Below are 23627 nucleotides of genomic sequence, written 5' to 3'. Positions count from 1 at the left end.
TTACAGAGGCTCAAGAAATATTACAAATGAAAAGAAGAAACACTAAACAAAGAAAACTCACACGGTTAAATAAAAGACTGTTTAATGGTTAAATGATTAAATAAAAGTGCACACATTACAGTAGAAAAATAATAATATAAATATACAAATCAGTATTTGTTGACTGTTGGGGTCAGAAATATAGTCTCATGTGACATTCTAGCTGTTAGATCTAAACAAAGAGGTGATGTCTGTTTGGTGGACTTTTCTATGCTCGTGTGTGTACTTTGTTACATCTCTGGTGCTTCTACAGATGTGTACACTTCTGTCATTTCTACTTCAGCACACAACCACCTTGATGCAGTGAAGTGAGGCCAAGGACTTCTTAAAACACACTGCTATCAGGAGATTAAGTGTATGGGATTGCTTCCTGTGCAAAGCTTGAGGGAGATCAGTTAAGGGGTGTTTAATAGATTTGGGGTGAACTGAAACTAATGGCTTTTACTTGAAATCTTCAGGAGGAAACGTTTCTTTCTCTCATACTTGAGGCACACACTCAGATGTGTGCTCTGAACTCAGATCTGCTCATGATCTCCTAGCCTTCATTTCTAAGTGGGAGCAGGCATCTAGCATGGCCTGGGGCAGGATTACATGCAGTCTCTCACACTCCAGAAGGGACTGTTTAGCTGCTGAGCTGCTAGGCTGCGGTCTGGAGCTGCGGAATGTGAACACGATGGAAAAGAAAAAGAAAAAGAAAAGGAAGGGGGTTGGGAGCGACGATGGAGGGGAAGCAGAGCAGAGGAAGGCCCCTGGATGTCTTTCTTTTTTTTAAAGTCTGCTGCTAAAGCTACACATTATTATTAGAGGTATTTAATGAAGACAGCCGATCACTTTTCTTTTATTGTGGCAGAACAAATGGCGTAATGTGCCACCATGGCATTAAGTGCCACCCATCAGTTAGGATTGCAGAGAATGGAGGCAAATGACATGAAAATAATCAAATCTATGTAAATAAAATTAAAAAATGATTTTTCAAAAAAAAAAAAAAAAAAAAAAAAATTAACTTGAATCAGAAAACCCATTATCAATGATTAAATGCAAAAAAAAAAAAAAAAAAAAAAAAAAAAACATTTGACACCCAAATTTTTGCATTTTAACTCTTTTTTTCTTTGATTGATTCGAGTTATTACTTGATTGAAAATAACATTATTCTTTTTTGTATTTGGGCCATATTATGGTTAGGAAATTTGTCTTTGTAATTAATTCACAAAAAATATTGCTTCAATCCAGAAAATATTTTCAACAAGTTTCCTGTTTTTTTTTTCTTTGATGTTTTTTATTGGTTATTTGACTTTTTTTTTTTTTTTCTAATTTAAGCAATATTGGGTAAAACATTTGTGTCTTTTTTTTCAATCCCAAAAAATGTTGAAACAAATAAACAAAACACAAACTATGGAAGCCTGTTCCGCCAGTAAAAACAAACAAAAAAAACTCGGAAAAGTAAAATAATCATTTAAAAAAAAAAAAAAAAAATTAATCTAATGATAGTATCTAATAATTATGATTTTTTATTATTTTATTTTTCCTGGGTTCTTTTTTTATTATTATTGGCGGGAATGGGCTTTCATACATTTTCAAGTAAAAAAAAAAGTTTTCAAAAGCAATTTTTTGGGTGTCAAATATATATTTTGGATTTGAACAGTTTTTTTTTCCTTTTATCAAATAAATGTTTTTGATTGAAGTGCATTTTTCTTTATACCATTTTTGATTCAAGCAACTTTTTGTAAATGAATAATAAAGACACATCTACCTGTATAGCAGAGCCACATGTTCTCAGCCTCAACTTCAAATTAAACAACATATAAGAATGGAAAATAAATCTTACAAAAAAAGTTTATTACCTCTTAAAATGTTTACACTCAGTATGACAATGTGCTTAGGCAATACTTACAGAAGAGTAGGGTGAAATTTATTATTTTTTACATAAAAAACAAAACCCAGAGCAACAATAAAAACAAGAAGAAAAAAAAAAAAAATAAACAAAAAACAAGAAAATCTCCCCGGCCACTGAAATATAATAAGAAGGCTGTGTGTCAGTGAGACCCTACAATTGTCAGGCTGATGAAACTGCATCAAGAGGACTGAGCAGCTCCATGAGCCTCCTGCATACAGCTTTGGTAAGTTTACACAATATTTACACTTTCTATAATTGATTGACAAAATGTCTCCTTTAATAAACAATCCCAAAAAACTAGTATTTCGTATGTTCATATTTAAAGGAATTTACAGTTGTTGAAGCTGCGTCTAGCTTAAGTTAAAGGGGCTGAAAGAGAGAATGATGACCTATGGCTAAAACAGCTAATTTCACTGCTTAGTTAAATAATACAAAACACACGTTTAGATTAAAACAGAAATGCTACCAGCCTCATTTTCGGCATCACTCCTGTCAATAAATCAAGAAACCAGGATGAGACTCAGACAAGTCATAGACACAAGTACACTTTTAAAATCTAACCAGTTCAGACCCTGCTTTTCAAAAGGCTGAAAAATGTTGATTTCTCGAAAGGGGTGTGGCTAAGACCGTTTATTTGGAAAAAAAGTTCACATGACTGAATTGATTGCAATAGATACCGACATACCAAGCCATTATCTGATGCGGACTGGTGGTGGGAGGGACAATTGGCATAGATGCAATTGATATCCTGGCCTTTCCCCTGCCCCTTGTATAACCGCAGAGGATTGTGGGTAAAAAGGCAGGATATGAGGTCTAGAGCTCAGGTAAAAGCAGCACCAGATACCAACAGTGGCAGGGAGTCAAGGTGACCCTGATAAAAGAAAAAAATTGGTTCAAAAATCAATAAAAATAATGAATTTGACACTATTTTTTTCTTCTTCTTTTTTTTTTTTTTAGCAAAAATCACTCAGAGCAGTTAGAGTTAAAATTGGGAATTAAGCTGGTCACAGACATAGATTAAACAGAAAAGCCAGAAAAACAAGATCTAAAACAGTGAAAAAATGAGTCTCTGTAGCACCACTCAGTGTTATCCTACAAGCACACTGCACATGGAGCCTCAGGCTGCTCAGCACCACTCTAACCACCAACACGTCTCCAGGAAGAGGTCCCCCGCACGATCTGCAGGCTCTGGAAAAAGCTTCTTGGGCTGCAGTGCAATTCTTAAACATTACTACTTAAAACATCTCTTTACTGTTCAGGCTGGCCTGTTTAGACATTAGAGGAGTGAATGGAAAGGCAAATGTGTGCTTCAACAGTAAAAGCACAGAACCAGTTCATCATCATGAGGCCTTCGGCAGTCAGCACACCTCCGTGTCCTCCTTGGGTCTGTACACAGAGCCAAACCTCTGCATGTACTTCTTTATGTACTCCTTAGTCTTGTGCTTCACATTCTCATTGCACTCAAGGTCCTCAGGATTATTGCAAGCTTTCATCTCTTTATTCATAACTCCATGGGTCAGCTAGAAGGAGGATCAGACACAAACACAGAGTTAGGGGTTAAAACTAATATCCAGGTTGTGGAAGAGTGGCTGAATACTTTACAACCTTTGTCTTTTATATCTCGACTCATATTAACACAAGCTTAAATCAACAACGGCCAGCTTTCCAGTCTGTTTATGTCCTCAGGAGCACTATCCAAAGAACCCACCAGGAACCAATGAGGAAACTATGCTGCTCTTTGAAGAAATACTGTTTTAAATGATCTCTTTTGAAAAGGAAGGAATAAAAAACAAAAGATGGGCAGATAATCATTTACATGAACAATGTGTTTTCCGTCTACTTTTGGCTGGGAACAAAAAATGGTGGAAGCTCAATTCTTTAGTTCTGGTTTCAGTAACGCTTTGGAAACTTCTCTTTGAAGTGGACAAACAGTTGATTGTTACTAAACAGCTGAAAGCTTCACTGGGACTTATACCAACACCATGTACCACACAGAAATCTTACCTTTCTAGCCAGGTGTTTGAAATCCTCTGTGTTGCTGATGCGTCCAGATTTACAGTCTGGTTTCCGGTAAGGATTCAAACATTGCACAATGAACTGGGACATCTGATTAAAACAAACACCACAGGTTGATAATAAGCAATAGGTACAAACTCCATACAAAATCCATCCAACTTCTGCTTGTCATGCAAAAGGTTTAAAGAAAAACTGGAGTCTCCCTCAGTTAAGTTTGGACAAAATACAGAGAGATACAGCAGCCAATCCCTCTCCCAAATAACTCACGGACACAGACAATGACAGGCACACATGTTAAATCTTTTGGCCATATTGGAAACTTCAAAAGCCTTTGTTAAAAGTTTCTGATCTGTGGGAGAAAACTGGACTAGCCAGGTGAAAACATGTGGGATAAAAATCATGGACGTTTTGCTGAAATGCAGTGAACTATGTACTGGGTCATTCCATGACATTTCAACAAATGGCCCACGCACTTTGGTTTAAAAACATTTCAGACATTTTTACCAGTTGTTCCGTGATTATTCAACTGGCTCACTGCAAATCTTTAGTTGGATTGGATGAATACTTTTCTTCCCTTTTCAGCTTCCACTATCTCATGAACTGAACCAAATAGGAAACAGAAATTTGGTAAAGTAATACAGCTCCACCTACTCTTTCAGAATACACAAAAAAGATATTCTATACATCCTATCTGGTGGACATACCAGCCCCTCAAAATTGGAAAAAAAAGTTTGTTGGGATTTTGGTGTTTGGGCCTTCAGTAAACAGCCTTACTTATTAAATAATTAAGAAACAATTTTCTAAAAAATTCTGAATTTTTTGAGACAGAAGTGCATGGGATGTTGTGAAAAGTAGTAGAAATGACATGGAATGACTGATGCTACACCGTAAGGACCAGATTAAAAATAATTTACATCTATTGTTAAAAAAGAAAAAAAACCCCACATGATTAATATTAGAGCTAAAAGTATTGTTGATTTTGATATTGTTGTTTTTTAAAATTCAGTTTGTAGATCCTCTTTTGCCAGTGTTCTTTAGTTTGTCTGTACAGTCCAGAGGCATGTACTGTATGTAGAGGTAGACTTAGAATAACATAAAAGTTTCAATTTAACTGTAACTCACCTCTTTACGGAACGTTTCTTTACTCTTTTTAGCGAGTTCACTGGAAGTGTCTGCTTCAGCCGTCTTTGTGGAGAACTGCAACCAGAAGCAGAGACATTATCTCCAATCCCACCAGTCCTTTTGTCCTAAACTTTTGTCCAACAATATGGAGTCCAAACTGCCTCCCTGAGCCATATATAATGTAAATAATTCTCAATAAAGCACCCGTTTAAACAAACATGGTGGTTAACATCAGCTATCAAGGTCAGGCGTCATCATCCAGCAACTGCTTGCCCCACTTTTTTTTTCTTCACACAAACAAGAGATATCCTGCCAGGATGATGGCTTAAGTTTTCAACAACAAAGGCAAGAAAGCAACAGCTGACCACGCCGGCCCGCGACAGAAGGTCGAGTATCAAACTAAGCAGACAGCCATGATCATGAAACCAGAAACAATGCAAATACGCAGCGTGTCATTGCTTTCAGTGATGGATGAACATGGGCTGGGGAGCGTACTGTGTTGGTAATATGGTTCATTCAAGTTATGGATGTCTCATCTCTAATCTGTTACATCTTTTTAAGAGACAAAGGAAAACTCACATAGTTAAGCTATAAAACAAGAAACCACAAAATGAATGCTAGATCCAACAGATGGTTTCCATTATCCTCAAAGCTAGAATGAAAATGAAGGGGGAAAACAAAGGAGGCAGAAGAGATGAGCTTAGCCATCCCCTCCCTTTGTGGCCTTGAGGCTAAGGGACAGACAGCTGAGCTGAGGGTGGGGTGAGTGGGCACACGCGTCAGATTTCTGTCTCCTGTAAATTCTGATGAAGTCATTTTGTCGGTCAGCTGCATGTTTGTTGGACCCAACAGAACATGATCTTGAGGAGAAGATATCCTTTTTATTGTCTCTGCAGTTACAGCTGAAATTAATCAATGATGCAGCATCTTCCATTAATACAAGGGACAAACACTAAAGCCATGACGAGTATTGTTGCACAACTTGTAGATTCCTTCATGAATCGAGGACAACATTTTTTTCCAATCAGCACATTGGCAACAATGATGTTCTCCACACTAATGATTAACAGGATGTTAAAGGAAAACTGGGGCTCACTTTGGAAGGATTCTCATCGTAGGTCGGTGTTCCCAGGTCCATCTCAGATTCATGGTCCACACTAGTATTGTCACTACTTCCTTCCCCGGTTGGAGGATCCCACTGGGTTTGCCTGAAGAAAAAAGACAGAAAAATCACTGAACTTTCAGTGACTCCGAAAGTGCAAAGATTCCACAAACACAAGCACCAACACCAACCTTGTAATAATATGATAGTAGTAAATCTTTCCTTCAGGGTCCCGAGCCACTTTCCAGTTGGGAGGTAGGACAATGGTTTTAGGTTTTGGGGGAGACGGAGGAGGTAGGTCAATAACATTGTTGGGAACAATCATTTCCTGGAGAAAAAAACGCAACATGAGCTTTAACAAACATACAGCACTGAATGGAACCACACACACACGCTCGTAACAATCGCCAAGTTTACACCTAAAGCCAACAAATAAAGTCTAATGACTAAAGTAACCATTATGTGTATAACAGGGGCTCTGTTTAATGAAGGCAACATTTTATAACACATACAAGAAAAAAAAAAACATATTTAGGCTCCTTGTGACTTCAGACAAACTATTGAACGCTTCATTTGGATTGTTGGTTTTGACCTATGCTAATTTTCTTTGAATCTGCACTAAAGGATGATCAGTCAATCTCAGAGCCTTAACTCTAACTCTGTGTTCATCACTGCCACAAGCAAATTACTTGATTACAATAGAGAGAAGTGCCAGTTCAAATCCAAGCAAACACCTACTTAAATCTCCCTTTCAATCGGTTACTTGAACATTATTTATGTAAGTGGCTATGTTGTGATATAATGGAAATTCAAAGAACAAATAAACCTATGAGCCATTCATTAAATAGTTATAAGGACACACTATGTGCTCACCTCATTAATAAAGCTCCCTGTGAACTCTCAAATTTAAGAATATAAGCAGCTGGATTCATGAATAGGAAGCAAACAGCTCTCTCAAAACACATTTTAAAAAGCACAATGTTGGCTCAATGATTCAGGTGATATCACCCCCTTGTGGCGACATTAAAACCAATAATTTGTTCTAAGTTTAAAACGTAGTCCCACACAATCTGTTGGATATAATCTCACAACATTCCAGAGGTGTGTAAAGCAATTCATCATATTAAACAGATGAAAATGTAATAAGTACCAAACCAAGTTGTTGTTTTTTCCACTTTGTCTGCACATGCTGTCGAAGGTCAACACTACAAGAAGTGCAATCTTTTTAAGACAGCAATGCATGTTTTGTTATTGCAATTGAATAAATGAATTGATTTTATTGCTAAGTTTTTCTTTAATGGCAGACAAGAGCAATGGTTAATTCTTATTGGAAAGTTTAACCATTGACTAACTTCTCTACTGAACCTTAAAGCTGCTGGAGACAAATTTTTTGAATCATAAATCCATAGAGTAGGCCTCAGAACAATGAATTTGTTCGAAAACGGTGTAAAAGGTTAAAATTGCTGCTTGAAAGTTTGTTTTTATCCCTGAACAGTTAAATAGCTGGAGTGTTTACAGTAGAGATGAAAACAAACTTTTGCAATTACAATCTTTTGTATCTTTTATATCGAGCAAACGACCATTCATTTATTGATCTGAGGCCTTGACTATACATTTATCTGATCAAAATTATTTCTCTCCAGCAGCTATAAAGTATCTGAATGAATGCTGATACCTGTTGGACAGTTTGTGATGTGACGATGGTAGTGACGGTGCCTCCTTGTTGCACAACTACACCCTGCTGATGACCAGGATACACTGGTTGGCTATGAAGGTAGCTTGCTGTGGGCTCAGCGTATGCCTTTAAAAATAAATCAGTATTATCAGATACAAATATAGAGACTGCTTTTACTGATCAGATTAAAACCCAAGACCAAAATCTATTATACATTAAATTGTAAAACAAAATGAAAATGGAAACAGTGTTTCAGGGCGAGAAACTTGCCTGTATGACTGATGCGTTAGCCTGGGGGTACCCTGTGGGGATGCTGTAGATGGTCTGGCATGGCTGGCCCTGGTAATAGATGGCTGTTTGTGTCTGAGCCTGTCCTGCGGCTGCAGCGTACTGCTGTGCAGGCTGTGTCTGCACAGTCACAGTCTGTTGAGTGGAGGGGTCCCACAGAGTGGTGTAGCTCTGCTGGCCCTGTACCTGAGGGGCTGGCTGGGTCGGAACGGAGAGCACAGCCACTCCGGCGTCTTGGGGTGCTTCAGCTGGCTGTGTATACTGCTGGGGCTCGCTGGGAGTGAGGCTAGTGGTGGTGGTCTGCTGAGACAGGTTAGAAATTGGAGTAGTTTGGGAAGTAGAAGATGGAGAAGGTATTCCAAGTTCCGATATGAGACCCGGAGTCGCAGTCTGTTCATAAGCAGCGGCTTGGTCCACTGGGGGAGTGGGAAGAAGTACCTTGCCCGCATTGGGGTTGGTGGGATCCACAAAGGTCTGGATGGGATACCCAGGAGGATATTGGATGAAACCCGAGCTGGAGTTGTAGGCCATGGCTGGGTCGTAGGCCATCGTTTGAAGCTGCTGCTGCTGTTGAAGCTGTTGCTGAAGCTGCTGCTGCTGCTGCTGCTTCTGGGCTTCTCGCTGAGCCACCTCCTGTTCGAATAGCTTCCTGCGCTCCTCTGTAGACAGCTTGGTGCGCTCCTTACCAGTTCCTCTGGGCGTCTTGTTACTAGATGAGTCAAACCTTAGAAAATACAAAAACAGTCACCTTCTTTTGAAATTGATTTAAAACAAATTGTAATTTTTGGATAATCAGTGGGAAGACAGGACTGACATGTACAAGGAAAACTAAGCAGACACAGTCACACTAAAAACAAACAATAGTTTTATTACTTTGCTGAGCAGTGCCTACCGATCGTCAGCACGTCGGCTGCTCCGCTCATAGGATGAGGGTGGTGGAGAGAGAGAGCGTCTCCTTCGCCGCTCTGAGCTGCGTGGGGTTTTATCGGACACACGATCGCGATCTCTGTCTCTGTCTCTTTCCCTCTCTCTCTCTCTGTCTCTCTCTCTATCCCTGTCTCTGTCTCTCTCTCTATCCCTGTCCCTGTCCCAGTCTCGATCCCTTTCTCGGTCGTGTTCGCGGTCTCTGTCGCGGTCCCTTTCACGTTCTCGCTCGCGTTCCCTCTCCTTGTCTCGCTCTCTGTCGCGTTCTCGGCTGCCAGACGGGGTGCGTGGAGTCAATGCTGCATCTCGTTCTCGGCTGCGTTCTGCAGAAGGAATGAACCATTTAGACGTTATTTCATTTTTTTCCTTAAGATTTAAAGACAAACCAAGCTTTAGAATGAGCTTACCAGTAGCTTCTTTTTCTACTTGACTCTTCTTTGGTATCCTATAAACCTCCTGAAACAACAATCACAATTTAATTTCATGTCACATGACATCAGCAATTGTTATTTTCTGGCCCAAATCAAGGCGGCGGTAGCACCAGCAACTTTTAACAATGAAGAGAGCGGGGAATTGTCTTTTACAATTGACTGCACAAGATTGGCTCTTAAAGCAGCTCGTTTGTAGAGAGCACATCACTACACGTTACTGGTAAACTGAGTGCTGAATGCAGGAAAAACCTTGATAGTTGACTATTAGATCCTGAAAAAGTGAAAAGTTGTACTAACCTTCAAATCTTTCCAGCTGTCCAAAAGTTGGGCAGCCATGCCACTTATGTCCAAAACACTGGGTTGGGGCTCCTGACTCCTCTCACTCTCCACATCAGACAAACCCTCTTCTTCATCCTGAGAAGGAGTTCCTATTGCGGGTGGGTCCACAGTGGCTGGAATGAGCTCAGAGGAACCAGTGGCCTCTGGTGTCTCGGAAATCGGGGAAGAATCTGAGTTGGAGTCACCAGGATGTAGATCGCAGCTTGGTGCTGCTTTCTCTGCTGTTTTTGCTTCCACCTGTGCTGCCACATTCTCTGTTGGCTGTTCAGTAGCATCCGACTGTTCTGACTGACTCTGACTTTCCGGTTCATTAACAGTAACACTGGGTTTCTCTACGTTTGATTCAGCTCCTTCTGTCTCAACTGTCTCATTCATCTCTGCACTAGCATGCTCCTCGTTCAGCTCCTCTAGTACTTCAAGTTTGATCTCCTCATTAGCATCCTTTTTTGTCTCAATGTTTTCCTTTTCATTATCAGGCTCTATTTCTTTCTCTGCCTTGAGCAGAGGTTCTTGTTGACTGCATGAAGTCATCTCTGCATCTTTCACTGTCTCATGTTTCACTTCGATTGCCGTCTCTTTGTTTGAGACAGAAAAGCCATCTTCTGGTTCAGCCTTTGATGGTTTTTCTTCAGAAAGTTTAGACTGTGCATTTTCATCTTCGTCTTCATCATCCTCTTCCTCCTTCCCATCAGATGCTTTGCTGGCATCAGAGAGTGCACTGTCCAGGCTGTTTTCACTGATGATTTTAAGGCGACGGTAGACGGCTGGTTTGGAGGTATCGCTATCCCCCTCTGATCCCATTTTAGTGGAGGAACCATCAGGAGTGTTCAAGGGTGTTTGGGCTCGTGAGGTATTCTCACTGGAATATCCATCCATCTCAGTATGTTGTGGGAGAGTCTTCGTTTGGGCCCATCGCTGAATTAAGGACAGGACTTTGCTCTCTTCCAACATATTCTTAGTGGAGATGGGCAATACAGCCAATGTCTTCATTATCTAAAAAGAAATCAGATCAGTGATTCAACAGTAGGGGATCATCAATGTACCATCTATAGACAGTTTAATGACAAAACAAGATGGAGAGATCTTAATGTTTTCAAACCTGTAACTGCAGTTTGATGTTATTGGCACTGTTGCCTTTAGCCTCTGAAAGCTCCGCCATGAAGATCCAAAGCAAAGACAAGCCATGATGGTCAAGGAACTGCTTTAAACAAGATGCATTCTGGGTATCCTAAGGAGAGAAAAAAACATTGTATTACGTACTGAACAAGAACATAAATTATAGATGTCTGCATGTATAGTCACTGAGCTAATTAGCAAATGGAAATATCACCTGTAGCTTCACTAACTGACTAAGTCAGTTACATCTGCAAGACAACAGCTGTTAGCACTTAAAAGAAGATTCCAAACAGCTGTTAAAAATTAATTAGTTAATAAGACTAAAATTTAAAAATACACGATTGTACCTTTAGAGCATGGATATGCTGGTCATCTGTTTATCAGTAGTTTATTAGCTCCATAAGTGAAAAAACAATGTTTAATTATATTATTTTTACATTGAGACCAATTGTTCACTACAGCAAAATTAACAAAGCTGTACAAAATTCAGTTTTGGAGATAAAGTTCTGATATTTTTCTAACATCTACAATGACTCGAAAATTCAGTTAGTGAGAATTGGCAAGTATATGTTTTCAGCACCATTTACATCCAAACATTTTGATGCACTATAGGCTCAATTTTTGATCAATCAAAAGTCTGTATGGAACATTTGTATGGGCCAGTCTGAAGATGTGCTGTAGTAAGTTTGGTGTCTATTGAGTAAAAACCGTGGGAGGAGAGGTTGTTTTAGAAGATTTACAGTTTTTCATAAAATCAGCTTATTGAACATCAAAATTTGCAATAGGTTTAAATGTACAACATTTTCTTTTGCATCAGGGCTAAAGTTTGTAAACACATAGTTCATTTGTTGTGAATTTTCAAATTTTTTTAAATTTAGAAAATTGCTGTAGCACCACCTTTAGGACGATTGGCCTGTTTTACAGTTGACGCATTCTAGCATTAGACTGGACTGGATTTGTTCATGCATGGGAAGTAGGATATACATACTTGTATGAGCTTGAGACAAGTCAGCTTCTGCTCCATTGTTTCCATCCGGACCATGAGTCTGCATAGAGACACCACTTGTTTCTCGTCATACAGGCCCTCGCCGTTCTCCAGTAATGCCTCAAGCTCTTCATCAACCTGTGGAGTAGAAAACAATCATTTACGCACGCAGTTGATTGATTGTTTATACTTTATATTTCCCCGTGGGGAAATTCAGTTTCAGCTACATCCCGACAAAGAAACATAACATGGGGGGAGACATGTGGAGCTGCCAGCAGCAGGGGGGAGCTCCATTTCTTAGATGACAAATATGAAACAATGGGTAGGAAGCATAGGTAAAAAAAAAAAGGCAAAAACCAAACTAAGCCCTTGTAAAAAGGGGTGGAGTTTGGGATCATGAAAAAACTCTTCAGCAAACATTGCACAAAAACCAACAAACAACATTCAATTCAATACAACAGTATGTTTTGTGCTAGCAACCTTTTTTAAAGTTGTACTTGTTGGATTACATAATAAATATGTAATTACATGTTTTAGAGACAGGACTTCTGAACTGGAGTTAAGAAAACATTAAAGCAGTAATCCAAAGACCAAATAAATGTTACTTACAAAAACCTAAAAAAATAAACTATCAAAAGAATTTGGAAACAGGGTGGAGGGATTGAACTGACCGTGGTGAGAGCACTCTTTCGACTGCGATCTTTTTTCATCTTTCCTCCAGCTGCACGAACACTGACCCTGTTCTCTCCACCCAGGAAGCCTCTGCAGCTGGGTGCTCCACAGAAGCATTTCTGTGCTTCTTTCCTGCAAGGTAAGAATAGCCAACGATGAAGAGGGTCGCTATTAATTAAACTGTGCATTAAAGATTTAAGTGGAAGAATATGAATATCTTAAATGTGCATTTAGTCATTTTAATAAATATAGAAAAAAACTAAGGGTAAAATACCCATATCGCTGAAACTGGTAGTCAAATGTCAGCTCAGTTCCTGCAGGGACAGTCTTAGTGGTGAAGAATCCAACTCGAAGCTGGCCATTGACAGTCCACTGGAATCAGATAATCATTTTCACTTTAATCTGATTTAAGGAAAATATGCTGACGCTGAGTTTTAAAGTGATGTCTTTGACGCTGTACCTTCTGAGTCTCACAGTTAGGCTCACAGCTGTGGTTCATAAACCGAGAGCAGTTTCCTTTCTGTGTTGCATCAATAATCTGAAAAAAAAAAAAATTAAATATTGACAACACTTCTGACAACCACAAAAATCTTCACTAAAGCAGATTGTGAAAGAAACATAACTTTTCTTACCTCATTATTCTTTAAAGACATAAAATAGTAATGAATGTTCTTGTTGCGAGCATATTCTTTCACCCTTGTCTTGAATTCTTTGTGATCCAAAACCTCTCCACAGTATTCCAACACAAAAGTGTTTCTGTGAAAAATAAATAAAAAGGGACCACGAAGTGATTATTTTGAATATATAAGCAGATTGTTTTTTTTTACTGTAATGAGTATTTGTATTGTTATATTTAAAAAACAACATTTCTTACGGTGTCAAGTCTTTAGCTGCTCGTAATCCCCAGCCTTTGTCTTCTGTGAGGATGACATCGAAGTCTGCGTGTTGTTTCATCTGAAAACGACGATTTGAGCAATGCGCTCCATTCAGGCATCGTGATGAGCTAAAAAAAAAAAGAAAGAAAATGGTGAAAATTGGCAGAAGAAAAACAGACAACGTACCTTTGGTTTGGTTTGATGCTTAAGGACTTCAAAATGAAAATAAATAGCATATATAGTATAAAGTAAAACAGGAAGTGGCCAAGTCTATCATTGCCAATGAACAATACTGCACATGCTAAAGCAAATGTTTGATTAAAATTAATTTTTGTCTTAAATGTACTCTTTTCCAAAAAAAAAATAGCTCACTGATAGTTTTGCAAAATCCCTTTGTGCTTGTAAAAATGAGAAAGATTTTTTGTTTACAGACATGATGAAGATATATTTTGGGAATGTTCTATGCTGTGACTCTGTTTTTCCATTATTTTACCACTCAATCATCAGCAGACGATTCAAACAGTCCTCCCCACACGCTAAAACTCCTCTGGACCGCTCTTCCCTGGGAAGCACCGGACACTCGCATTGCATCCTCTTAATATCTCGATGAGATTTGCTCTTTTTCCTAAAGAAAACATAGAACAACAATAAGCTTTCATGGACCAAAACCAACTATTTATAAATTGTGTCAAACAATTTCTTACCGCTCAGTAAGATAACGGTTTTCATCAATCAAGTCAAAGTAAGGCGGCATCTTTTTGGATTTGGAATGATCTCTCCATTTGTTGGAATCTTGAAAGTCCCGTAGAGTTAGTACTGGTCGGGTGGTCTCAGTTTTGAGAGTGCCTTTACAGACACTGTCAACTGGACAGTCTTTTTTGTATGCGGGCCCAGCTTCAGCCTCATTGTCTGAATCGGATTCAATCTCATGTCGTCTTTTCTTGGGCGGGCCTCTACTTCTGTGGGGTCTGAACTGATCGTCTCTGGGAGGTTCAGGTACAGTGGAGCCCCTGCTGTTGCTGCTTATTTCATGACCTTGCACAAAGCCTGATGATCCCAAAGTAATAATCCCACTAAGGGCTTTTTCTACGCTGTAGTCATCACTGGTCAGGGAGTCGGGATGAATTTCACCTAAAGGGTCCTGATAATGTTGATGAAAATGCAAGTATGCTTTCGTAGTATCCTGCATTTTTGGGGATGGATGAGAGTGAAACACAAAACCCTGTGTGTGCTCCTGGTCCTGGGATAAGGCACCTGCATGTTTGGGGTGCATAACCTGTGGACCATGGCTGCTGTCTGGCTGTGGGTATGTACTACTAGGCTGTTCTAGCTGGCAAACATCCCACCTTTGTTTAAAGTTGTTTGTTTCTGGGATATTGTCGTCATTGGCCACATCAGCCTGGAGGGTTGGTGAATGCGACCCATCACTTTTTCTGCCGATGTCAAGTTGTGCCTGTCCCTGTTCACACTGTCTGGAAATATCAGGAGTCTGAATAAAACCTGTGGAACTTCCATGAGCTCCGATATGACCAGCTGTGTAGGGTTGAGCAGAGCTTAAACTTTCAGCAGGACTAGTGCTATCAATCATATTACTCTGGGATTGACACAGAACATTGCCGTACTGTAACCGGGGAAAAATAGCTGTTGTGGAAGCCAGTTCATGCAGGCTGCCGAGTTGATTTAGTGGTTGACTTGTATTCACGTCGACAGCTACATGCTCCTTGTGCAGTTCTGACATGTTTGCAAGGCTGCTTGGCTTATCCTCAAAATCAATTGTTTTAGAAGTATTTGGCACCACAACTACAGAGTGTAGCTGTTTTATAGCCTCGCCGCAATCAGAGTCATACTCAGAATTATCGCTGCTACTAGCGTCACTATGTTCTCCTAATGCATCCAGCGTTTGTAATTTGTTACTCAGTTGGGCCTTGTGGGGACTGTATATGGATTTGTTCTCATTATCACTAACACAGGCAGTAGCAGCCCAGTCCATTGGCCTGGGATCGTCTGCCTGAGGATAAACAAAACTGGCTAATTTAAGTTCAGAATGATCACTGCTGGTGCCCACGATTGACGGTTGGCTTTGGTCCCCATCGTCAGATGACACAGGTATTATACATGAGCTGAATTCCTGCGGAGAGATCTCTGTCATTTTTTCAGGACTGACATGTGTTACAGAATCCTGTTGAATGAGATCTTTATGGTTCGAGGTTTGTTGACTGCTGTCTTTGGAAAGATCAACCTTTTTGACAATAGCTTCGCTCTCTACACAAGCAATCTTCTGTATATTGTCATTTTCCAAGGTGCCCTGCCCAGTAATGTCCCATCGGGACTTCCTGGAACTGCAGCTGTTCTTATTGCCAGTATCCATGTTTTTTTGTTCTTGCCCAAGCTGACTCTCAGATTCTGGACTTGATGACTGAAGCTGCACACTTGGTTCTGATTGAGGGGTGAATGTTTCTGCTTTAATGCTTAGCTCTACATCAGCGGTGTTGCTTAAGGTTTCAACCCCAGTATGATCAAAAACTTTCTCATCTTGATTACACAGTTTACTGCCATTAGGACTGCAAGTATTCGCTGCTGCTGCATCCAAACAGATTTCCTTTGCATCAGGTATGTTTTCCTGAATGGATTTTGCATGGTTTGTGCTTTCAACTGCAACTATGTCTAAAGCATTTTCATTTTTAAATTTAAGACCCATTATTGTTTCTTTTTCTGATACTAATGACAATGCTTGCAAACTCTGCTGATGTGATTTGGCCAAGTCTTTGACATGCTCTGTATCGCATTCATTTTCATCAAGATGCAAATCTGATTTTCCTTTGTCAGCATTAGAGGATGATTCAGTGATAATTTCACGAGTTGCTTTCAGTTTCTCAGGGCTAGAAAACACCTCATCTGATTGGCGATCTTGGCTTAGAGGCTTCAAAGAACTTTTCGTAGGGGTTGTATTGGTCGACTCCGGCCTATTGGTTTGGTTTTGGATGTCTTTAGAATTTCCAGCGTGGCCAGAGGATTTGTCTGAGGATTCTCTTTTTTTCTTGTTGTCGGTCTCAGAATCACTAGAGCTGCTTTTTCTGTGTGTTGCTAATGTTTGAGTATGGGTACGGCTATTTGAAGATGATTTCTTATAGTTCTCTGACTTGTATGGACTGCTTGTTTTATGATAATTGGAGTCCATATCAGGAGAGCGCTTGTGATCAGAGTCTGACAATCTCTTTGAGGACCTTTCAGACTTTGATGAGAATGTTCTTTTATCCAACTCAGAGGAATAGGGTGAATCAGAAGATTTAGCTGCTTTGTCACACTTAGAGTAGGAAGATGATTTTGATTCTTTATGAAAACTTGAATAGTTGGATGATCTACTGGAATCATTTGTCCTTGTCCTTGTCTTCCTGTGGTCGTCTTCTGAATCAGAGCTGTCCCGAGTCCGATCTGTGCGAGAACGAGAACGCCTCCTCTCTCTGCGGGGGGAACTGCGATGTGATCTCCGATCAGAATCATAATAGTATGACCTATCAGAACGTGAACCTCTGTCATTTCTATATCGCTCTGATCTGGAGCTAGATGAACATGTTCGAGATCCCCTTGATCTAGACCGTGATCTTGACCTAGTCCTCTTCCGATCTTTATCAGATCGAGATGAACGTGAAGATGTGTATCTAGAATCTCGATCTGATTTGGAGTAACTAGAAGACCTTTCGTGATTCTCCGACCGCTTTGAAGAATAACTTTTTTCACGTTCCTCGGCATGTGAACCAGAAGACAACTTTCTAGCCTCTGTGCTTCGGCTGTCTGTTTTAGTTTTACTTCTTGATTCAACTAATTTGCGGCTTGAAGACATCTGGACTGAATCTGAATCAGATTTGGAGCCAGGTGGAGCACTATCTGACTGTGACCCAGTTTTTCTTGTGCTCACTTTATTAACCTGTTCATAACTGCTTGAACACTGTTCATCATTTCCTGAGGAAGCAGCTGGCATCTTGAGGCAAGGACTTACGTTTTTCTCAGTAGCTTCATGGTCAGCAATGTCAGACAAGGCATTTTGAGGCTGGGGTGCTGGTAATTCAGCTTCAGTCTTACACGATACAGTTTGCGAATCTTGTAATTCAGTAGTATGAAGCATTTCAGGTGTAATAAGCATTTTTTCTTCAGTCACAGAAACACTGAGAATTTGCTTTTTGAAATGCATTTTTGCCAAGTCCATTCTCATTTTGGTTGCTGAGGATAGTTGTGTCCCTGTAGCTGGTTTTGGCACTGAGAATGTCTGCCTTTCCTCTGTTTTATCTGCAGTGTTCTTTGCTGCTTTGTCTGGCGATGGCTGTGACAAGGCTCCCTGAGGTTCAGCATCAGACTTGTCAGAACCAGCAGGAATGAAGAATGAGCTTTGAAGGGGCTTCTTTGTCTGTGAGAAGCTAAAGGACACTTTCTGACGACCCTGATCCTCTAGGTTGACCTTCATTTTGGTCCCTTTAGGCAATAGGTGGTTGGACAGCATGACTCTGGGAGACAGACTTTTGATTAGTGCTGCCTTGGACAGACCTTCCACTTTTACCTACAGGGAAAAAAAATTATCAGTAAATCTAAAACAAATTTAAACCAATTTAACAAAGGTGTTATGTTGATATGTGTGGTCATAAAAGAATAGATTGATATTTTGCAGTAACTCACCGATGCACCACTCCCTTCCTCTCTGTAGTTTAGGAGGACAACAATATAAACATAAAAAAGAAAGAACTAAAATTACTTTGTGTGGCAGTCCTGCATTACATCATACAAATAGCATTATGGTTCTTACAGTCACCTTGAAGGAAACAAAAACCCAAAAGCATATTCCCTCTCATATTCAAAAATTAAAGCAAATACTTAATTGAAATTTGAATGCATGTAATGTTTGGATGTTAATCTGCTCATTGAAAGCAAGGAGGAAGCGGAACAGATTATTGCCAAGATTGTCAGGAATTTACACATAAGCACAATGTTCCAAATCTAAAAATAAAAAAAGTTGTAAATTAAAAAATTGTGAAAAGTGGCAGGATAATTATTAACATGCATTTAAAAGTTTTAAACCCAGGCAAGAAGCTCAGCTTGGTGAAAATAGAGTGATAGAATGTAATGAATTTGAAAAGTCACTGAATTGCAGAAAGGACTCATGAGACCGTGAGTTTCACTGACCTATAGATGAGCACATTTATAGGATTTCTCCAAACTGTTCCACTGAGAACGGGCAACTAGAAAACCTGAAAAAATAGGGTAGGTTGTAACTTTAAAATGCAATTTATGATTTTTATGATTGTTTTGGGGGTTTCAAATTATTTAGAATGCTAGTCACAATAAAGACTGGTGTTAAAAAGAGAAATATTTCCAGCTTTGACAAATTCTAATAAATATATCTGATAAAAATAAAGGGTTTGTGTAACAAATTGGTGGTTTAAAAAAATCTGTTTCCTGCTCCTCTCTTTGTCCCATGTTGAATTGCTTAGTTTTTCATTTTCATAACCGTCAAGCACAACTAGGTCAGTCTATCCTTCAGGATTACAATTTCTCACTATGACCTTCAAAATCAATGCAGGAACATCCATTTTATCACAATGCACTAAAAAAAAAGCATGCCGTGTTGAGTGAAATCAATGCTGATTTGGAAGTTCGGGGCAAAAGATTTTCACAGTATTTTTACTTTAACAAGATAGTTATATTTTTCCCTGTATGACAAATAATACCAAGCACCATCACATCTGTGCAAGGACAACTAATATAAAGTAGGAAAGCTCCGAAATGAAAATTCTTGGTTGAAACAGAAAACCAAAAATGAGAAAACCAAGACCAAAAACCAAAACAAATTATTATGCCAATTACAGTATTAGTATGACTGGATTTATATCATAAAATAATATTACTGCTTCAAAGAATGAAACAATTAAAAATATATGAACATATTAATTTAGGAGTGACATTCCAATAATGCAAAATATAAAATAAAATACTATGTACCGTGTTTAACTTCACCCTACTCGTGTACATAAAATAATGTAGAGGCCTATAACTGACTGGGCTACTGAAACACAGAAAAATGAAAATGCACTTTATTCGGTGGCCGAATTTTCTACACCTATGAAGATTACACAATCAGCAACAAAATAATCGCATAACTAGATGCTGTCCAGCCACAAACATAAGAAGGGCTGAGTTAAAGACATAATCTGACCACTTTAAGGAATATACCTGTGGGAAATAACTGTGTGTGTATACCAACAGCAGAATTCAGAATTCTGATGAGACACTTTACCAGTGTTGTGAACTCACAGCCCAAGTAATATGACAACAACAACTTGCCAAACCAAATTCAATTTCAATTACCTGATCTCTGACTTCAGCACAGTGTCCATTGAGAAACCAGTATGGCGTTAGTTGGCCTGAAATGTCTGCTGGCCTGGAAGAATCCAAATCAAAGAAAATGTCTGGCCAAAGATATTCCACACCTGAAAAAGGAGATTGAGAGTGGTATTTAGTTTTGTTTCTTTAAAAAAAAAAAAAAACATACATATATACACACAGTGTGGACGTATTGCCAACAGTTTAATGATTACTTTTTATGAGATGTTTCTGTTACTGTCAAAAATACACTCAATTTTAAATGTTAAATTGCAATTGCAAATACATGATCAAAAGTCAGGTTTAAGAAAATGCAAAATAGTTTAAATGAGTAAAATGCATTGTGTATTATTAACTTCTGAAACCATCTATGTAATCTTGTTCCTGTTATCTCCAGTTATAATATGTATACATCTACTGACGTTCAAGTAATCTGTTGTGTAGTCTTTTGTTAAACACGCAAAGAAGAGAAATTTTCTAGCTAAAATTCAAGTATATGATCACATCAACCAAACTCTGACAATACCCCGTGAATATGGGTAAAAAAGGAGGTAAAATCCAAAAATCCCAGCCTAGCCCAAGCGTAGTAGGGTCTAAGATGGCCTTTAAATTCATGAAAACAAATGTACGTTTTTTTTTTTTAACGTTGCTTCTAACTTACTACAAATGGCAAAGAACGGTTCTTAAAACAGAAAAAAAAGATGCATTTTTCCGTAAAACCCGTTATATTACTCTAGAATAATGTATTTGTGGTTGTATTAAAACCTTTTTTCTAGTCGTCTAGCAGTCACAGAAGATTCAAAACTGTGGCTGTTAACAAACGAAAAAGACAGAATAAGAATCTTTACAGACAATTTAAACACTTTAATAAAGTTTAAACAGTGACTTTGTAAAGTCACAATGTAAATGGCCAACCAGTTTTGACGCAACATCTACTATGGCTAAAACGTTTATGCTAGCCAAAAGCTAATGTGGCCCATTTTCTCGAATGTGCTTACTGGGTCAAAGTTGCATGTAAAACCACCAGCTTCTTAATTGAATAAATGCTTTTAAAGTGTACTTCAAAGAGCTGTGAAATACACTACACATAACAGTTCTTGTGTATTTAGTCAAGCTTAGCAATGAACCGGGCTAGCATTGTTAGCATCTAACGCTAGGTAAATAAGCGTAGCTGTGCTCCTGTGACTGGCAGAGGGCTAACGTGATCCGAGTATATTTAATTTACAGATCAGTTTCATAATTTACAGAATGTGTCGGGAACCATGGGTTGGAATAGAATAGATGATGAAGTCCACATTTGTAAAGAGATGAATACACAGGCTAAAAGCAGTGTACAATGGAGGCGTACAGTAGAGTCAGAACACCCGGCTTCACTAGCATGCTAACTAATGTTTTGTTTTGCAGTCGAATGGTTCTGTCCGAGTTAAAGGTATTAACGGTGTGATCTGTAGGTACTCACTTGATGAAGTGTTTTGGCTCAGAAGTTTCCCCCATCCTCCAGATTACCGGGAATCGACCTTTCGGAGACCATCAGGCAGCAATGTATGGCGACGTCAAATCCATACGGGCTGATAGGAAATGGTCGTTGGCTCAGAGTCTCCGATGCTGCTGCGCCTCAGCATGAGAGCAGCCACAGGCGAGCTAGCCTGTGTGCATGTTAGCCAAGGAGCTAAAGAGAGGCGTCTTCAAAACACACCCGACCACCACCACCGATCTCAGGACAAACAGAACGTGTTACATTACAGTGCGAAACACCAAAAAGGGTCCGATCGCCTGTTTTAAAGCTGGAGTTGAATTTTAATCCACAATCCTCCTCACAGTGGTTCAGTGGCTGCTCTGATCAGTGTCACATGATGGGGGAACACAGCTGGCGTGAACCGTACAGAGCATTGCAGGTTCACACTTCACCAAAAAGGGACAAAATACAAACAAACTGCACGTCTTTTTGAAGAAAATAAGATTGCTCCAATAAAAAAATTAGAAGCATCTAAAAGCATGAATACATTGACATGTAACATTGTGTCTTATATTGACAAAATATAATATTTGTATGTATTTATCTTTTATATTGATTATTATTATTATTGTTGTTGTTGTTGTTGTTGTTGTTGTTTTTGTTTTTGTTTTTGTTAAGCTGTAGTTCGCGAATAAAAAAACTTTCTGATTTCTGATTCTGTCAATATTGACCAGTCACTTAAAAATTAAAATCTATCTGGGCAGCTATTTTCAACTGGTGGGCCGGGACCCAAAAGTTGGTCACGGATCTGTACTGGTTGGGTCGCGTCCAGCTGGCCAAAAATAATACTTAATGTCTCTCATGTTGGACTTGTTTTTTATTTTGAAAGAAACTTTTTTTTTTTTTTTTTTTGTCAGACATGCTGTGAAATGCATGTTGCACTGGGAAATATAAAGATTTATGTTTTTTAAAAAATATTGTGTGTTTTCAACCTCTGTTTTTGAAAAAACTAATTTGGTTGGTTGAATTCTTTTTTTTTTTTTTTTTTTTTTTTTTTTAAAAAAAAGGGGGTCGCAATTTAATGACCTTGGCAATATGTGGGTGAGGCCAGATGAGAATCCCTGTGTTAAAGCTTTTACATGAATATGTGAAATGTATTTATTACATTTGTGTATTATTCTGATTTACAGTCATCTTGGAAAGAGAAGGGACCAGTCTTGAAATGTTTTTACAAAGTTGGGAGCAGCAAAATGTCTAAAATATGATACTGCCTAATGAAGCTGAAGAGTTCAGTTTAATAGATGACAAGCCAACCCCTTGAAAAAATACCAATATTGCAGCCTTGTGTAATAGACGATTCTAATATCGATAGGATATCAGCACAAATCATTTGTACATACATTATTTCTTTAAGTGTGCAAACAGTAGGTAGGAAAAAACGGACCCATTTATTATCAAACAATGGGTTACATAAATCTTAACCTTTAACGTAAAAATATTCTACAACTGAATAGAAATAGTTAAGATAAATTAGAAATCTGATCAATAACCTCAATAAATTCAGTAAATTACAATTCAAATACTTTTTTTTTTTTTTTGCTGATGTAAGACTTATATCTGATATCAGTATCAGATCAGTAGACCCTTTAAAAATATGATTCCAAAATTCGAAACCAAATGCATTCAGACAAGTATTGTTCCGGTATTGAATCCCAAACTGAGACTTGTTTATACGCTACTCAGGCAGATAAGCACGGTGTTCAAACTCGTATCTAAAATAAACTTCAGCAAAGGCAAGAAATGACGTTATGTTTAATTGAAAATGCAGCATTTCAATTATATTTCTTTGACCTTATGGCATAATAATAATACAATATCATTTGGGAAGATCTATCCCAGTTGGGAATAACTGCTCCACATGACAGAGGCTTTTCGCCAACAAATCAGTCTGCTTTACACATTAATGTCTTGTTTGACACAGCTTACATTTGATATAAAAAGTAATATTTTTAAAGATACTACTTAAATGGGAACATAATTTTTTTTCATTGCATTCACGCTAACATTTGTGTTTCTGTATCTTTTCATATCATTCTTCATTTCTTTGTTTTGCTGCTGCTGTAATGAAAAAACGCTTAGCCATTCACCCATCTTTTCGAAAAAAAAAAAAAATAAACATTACTCAGATGTTATGTATTTTATTTTATTTTTACAAAGAAAAAATAGAGTATATACTTTATGACTTAAATCATATAAAATCTATGCTTAAGATACTTGTTTCATAATAATATTTGGAGAGTTAAAAAAAATACATAATATAATTA

At 38.5% G+C, this 23627-nt stretch overlaps 1 protein-coding gene across 3 annotated transcripts; it reads right to left on the bottom strand.

The window, feature by feature from the left end:
* Nucleotides 1-1569: 1569 nt before the first annotated feature.
* On the bottom strand, nt 1570-21704 carry setd2 (SET domain containing 2, histone lysine methyltransferase). Of its 3 annotated transcripts, none has more exons than XM_028470257.1 (23): nt 21307-21704; nt 19833-19954; nt 18147-18168; nt 14183-18030; nt 13972-14103; nt 13478-13606; nt 13236-13359; nt 13064-13141; nt 12878-12975; nt 12603-12735; nt 11935-12069; nt 10930-11058; nt 9789-10823; nt 9468-9516; nt 9029-9383; nt 8575-8860; nt 8119-8436; nt 7849-7974; nt 6365-6501; nt 6168-6279; nt 5072-5146; nt 3938-4039; nt 1570-3453 (listed from the first exon to the last, which is right to left on the bottom strand). In XM_028470257.1, exons 2-23 carry the CDS (start codon nt 19859-19861, stop codon nt 3292-3294), a joined length of 7614 nt encoding a protein of 2537 aa, XP_028326058.1. In that variant the 5' UTR covers nt 19862-19954; nt 21307-21704; the 3' UTR covers nt 1570-3291. The 3 variants fall into 3 exon arrangements, with proteins under 3 accessions (XP_028326058.1, XP_028326057.1, XP_028326056.1); XM_028470256.1 differs by adding an exon at nt 18651-18715 and having other exon boundaries at nt 8119-8860; nt 21307-21319; XM_028470255.1 differs by having other exon boundaries at nt 8119-8860.
* Nucleotides 21705-23627: the final 1923 nt, after the last annotated feature.

The sequence above is a fragment of the Gouania willdenowi genome, chromosome 16, assembly GCF_900634775.1.
Source record: "Gouania willdenowi chromosome 16, fGouWil2.1, whole genome shotgun sequence".
Lineage (NCBI taxonomy): Eukaryota > Metazoa > Chordata > Actinopteri > Blenniiformes > Gobiesocidae > Gouania > Gouania willdenowi.
Note: the sequence above shows the minus strand (reverse complement) of the source record. Positions and strands in the feature narration are given on the sequence as shown.

Coding starts and splice junctions, on each gene's coding strand:
- setd2 (XM_028470255.1), bottom strand. CDS start 19,861: ATGGACACTGTGCTGAAGTCAGAGATCAG. Junction 9,517..9,788: donor ACAGCTGGAAAGATTTGAAG/GTTAGTACAACT, acceptor TTGTTGTTTCAG/GAGGTTTATAGGATACCAAA. Junction 9,384..9,467: donor AGTAGAAAAAGAAGCTACTG/GTAAGCTCATTC, acceptor TTCCTTCTGCAG/AACGCAGCCGAGAACGAGAT.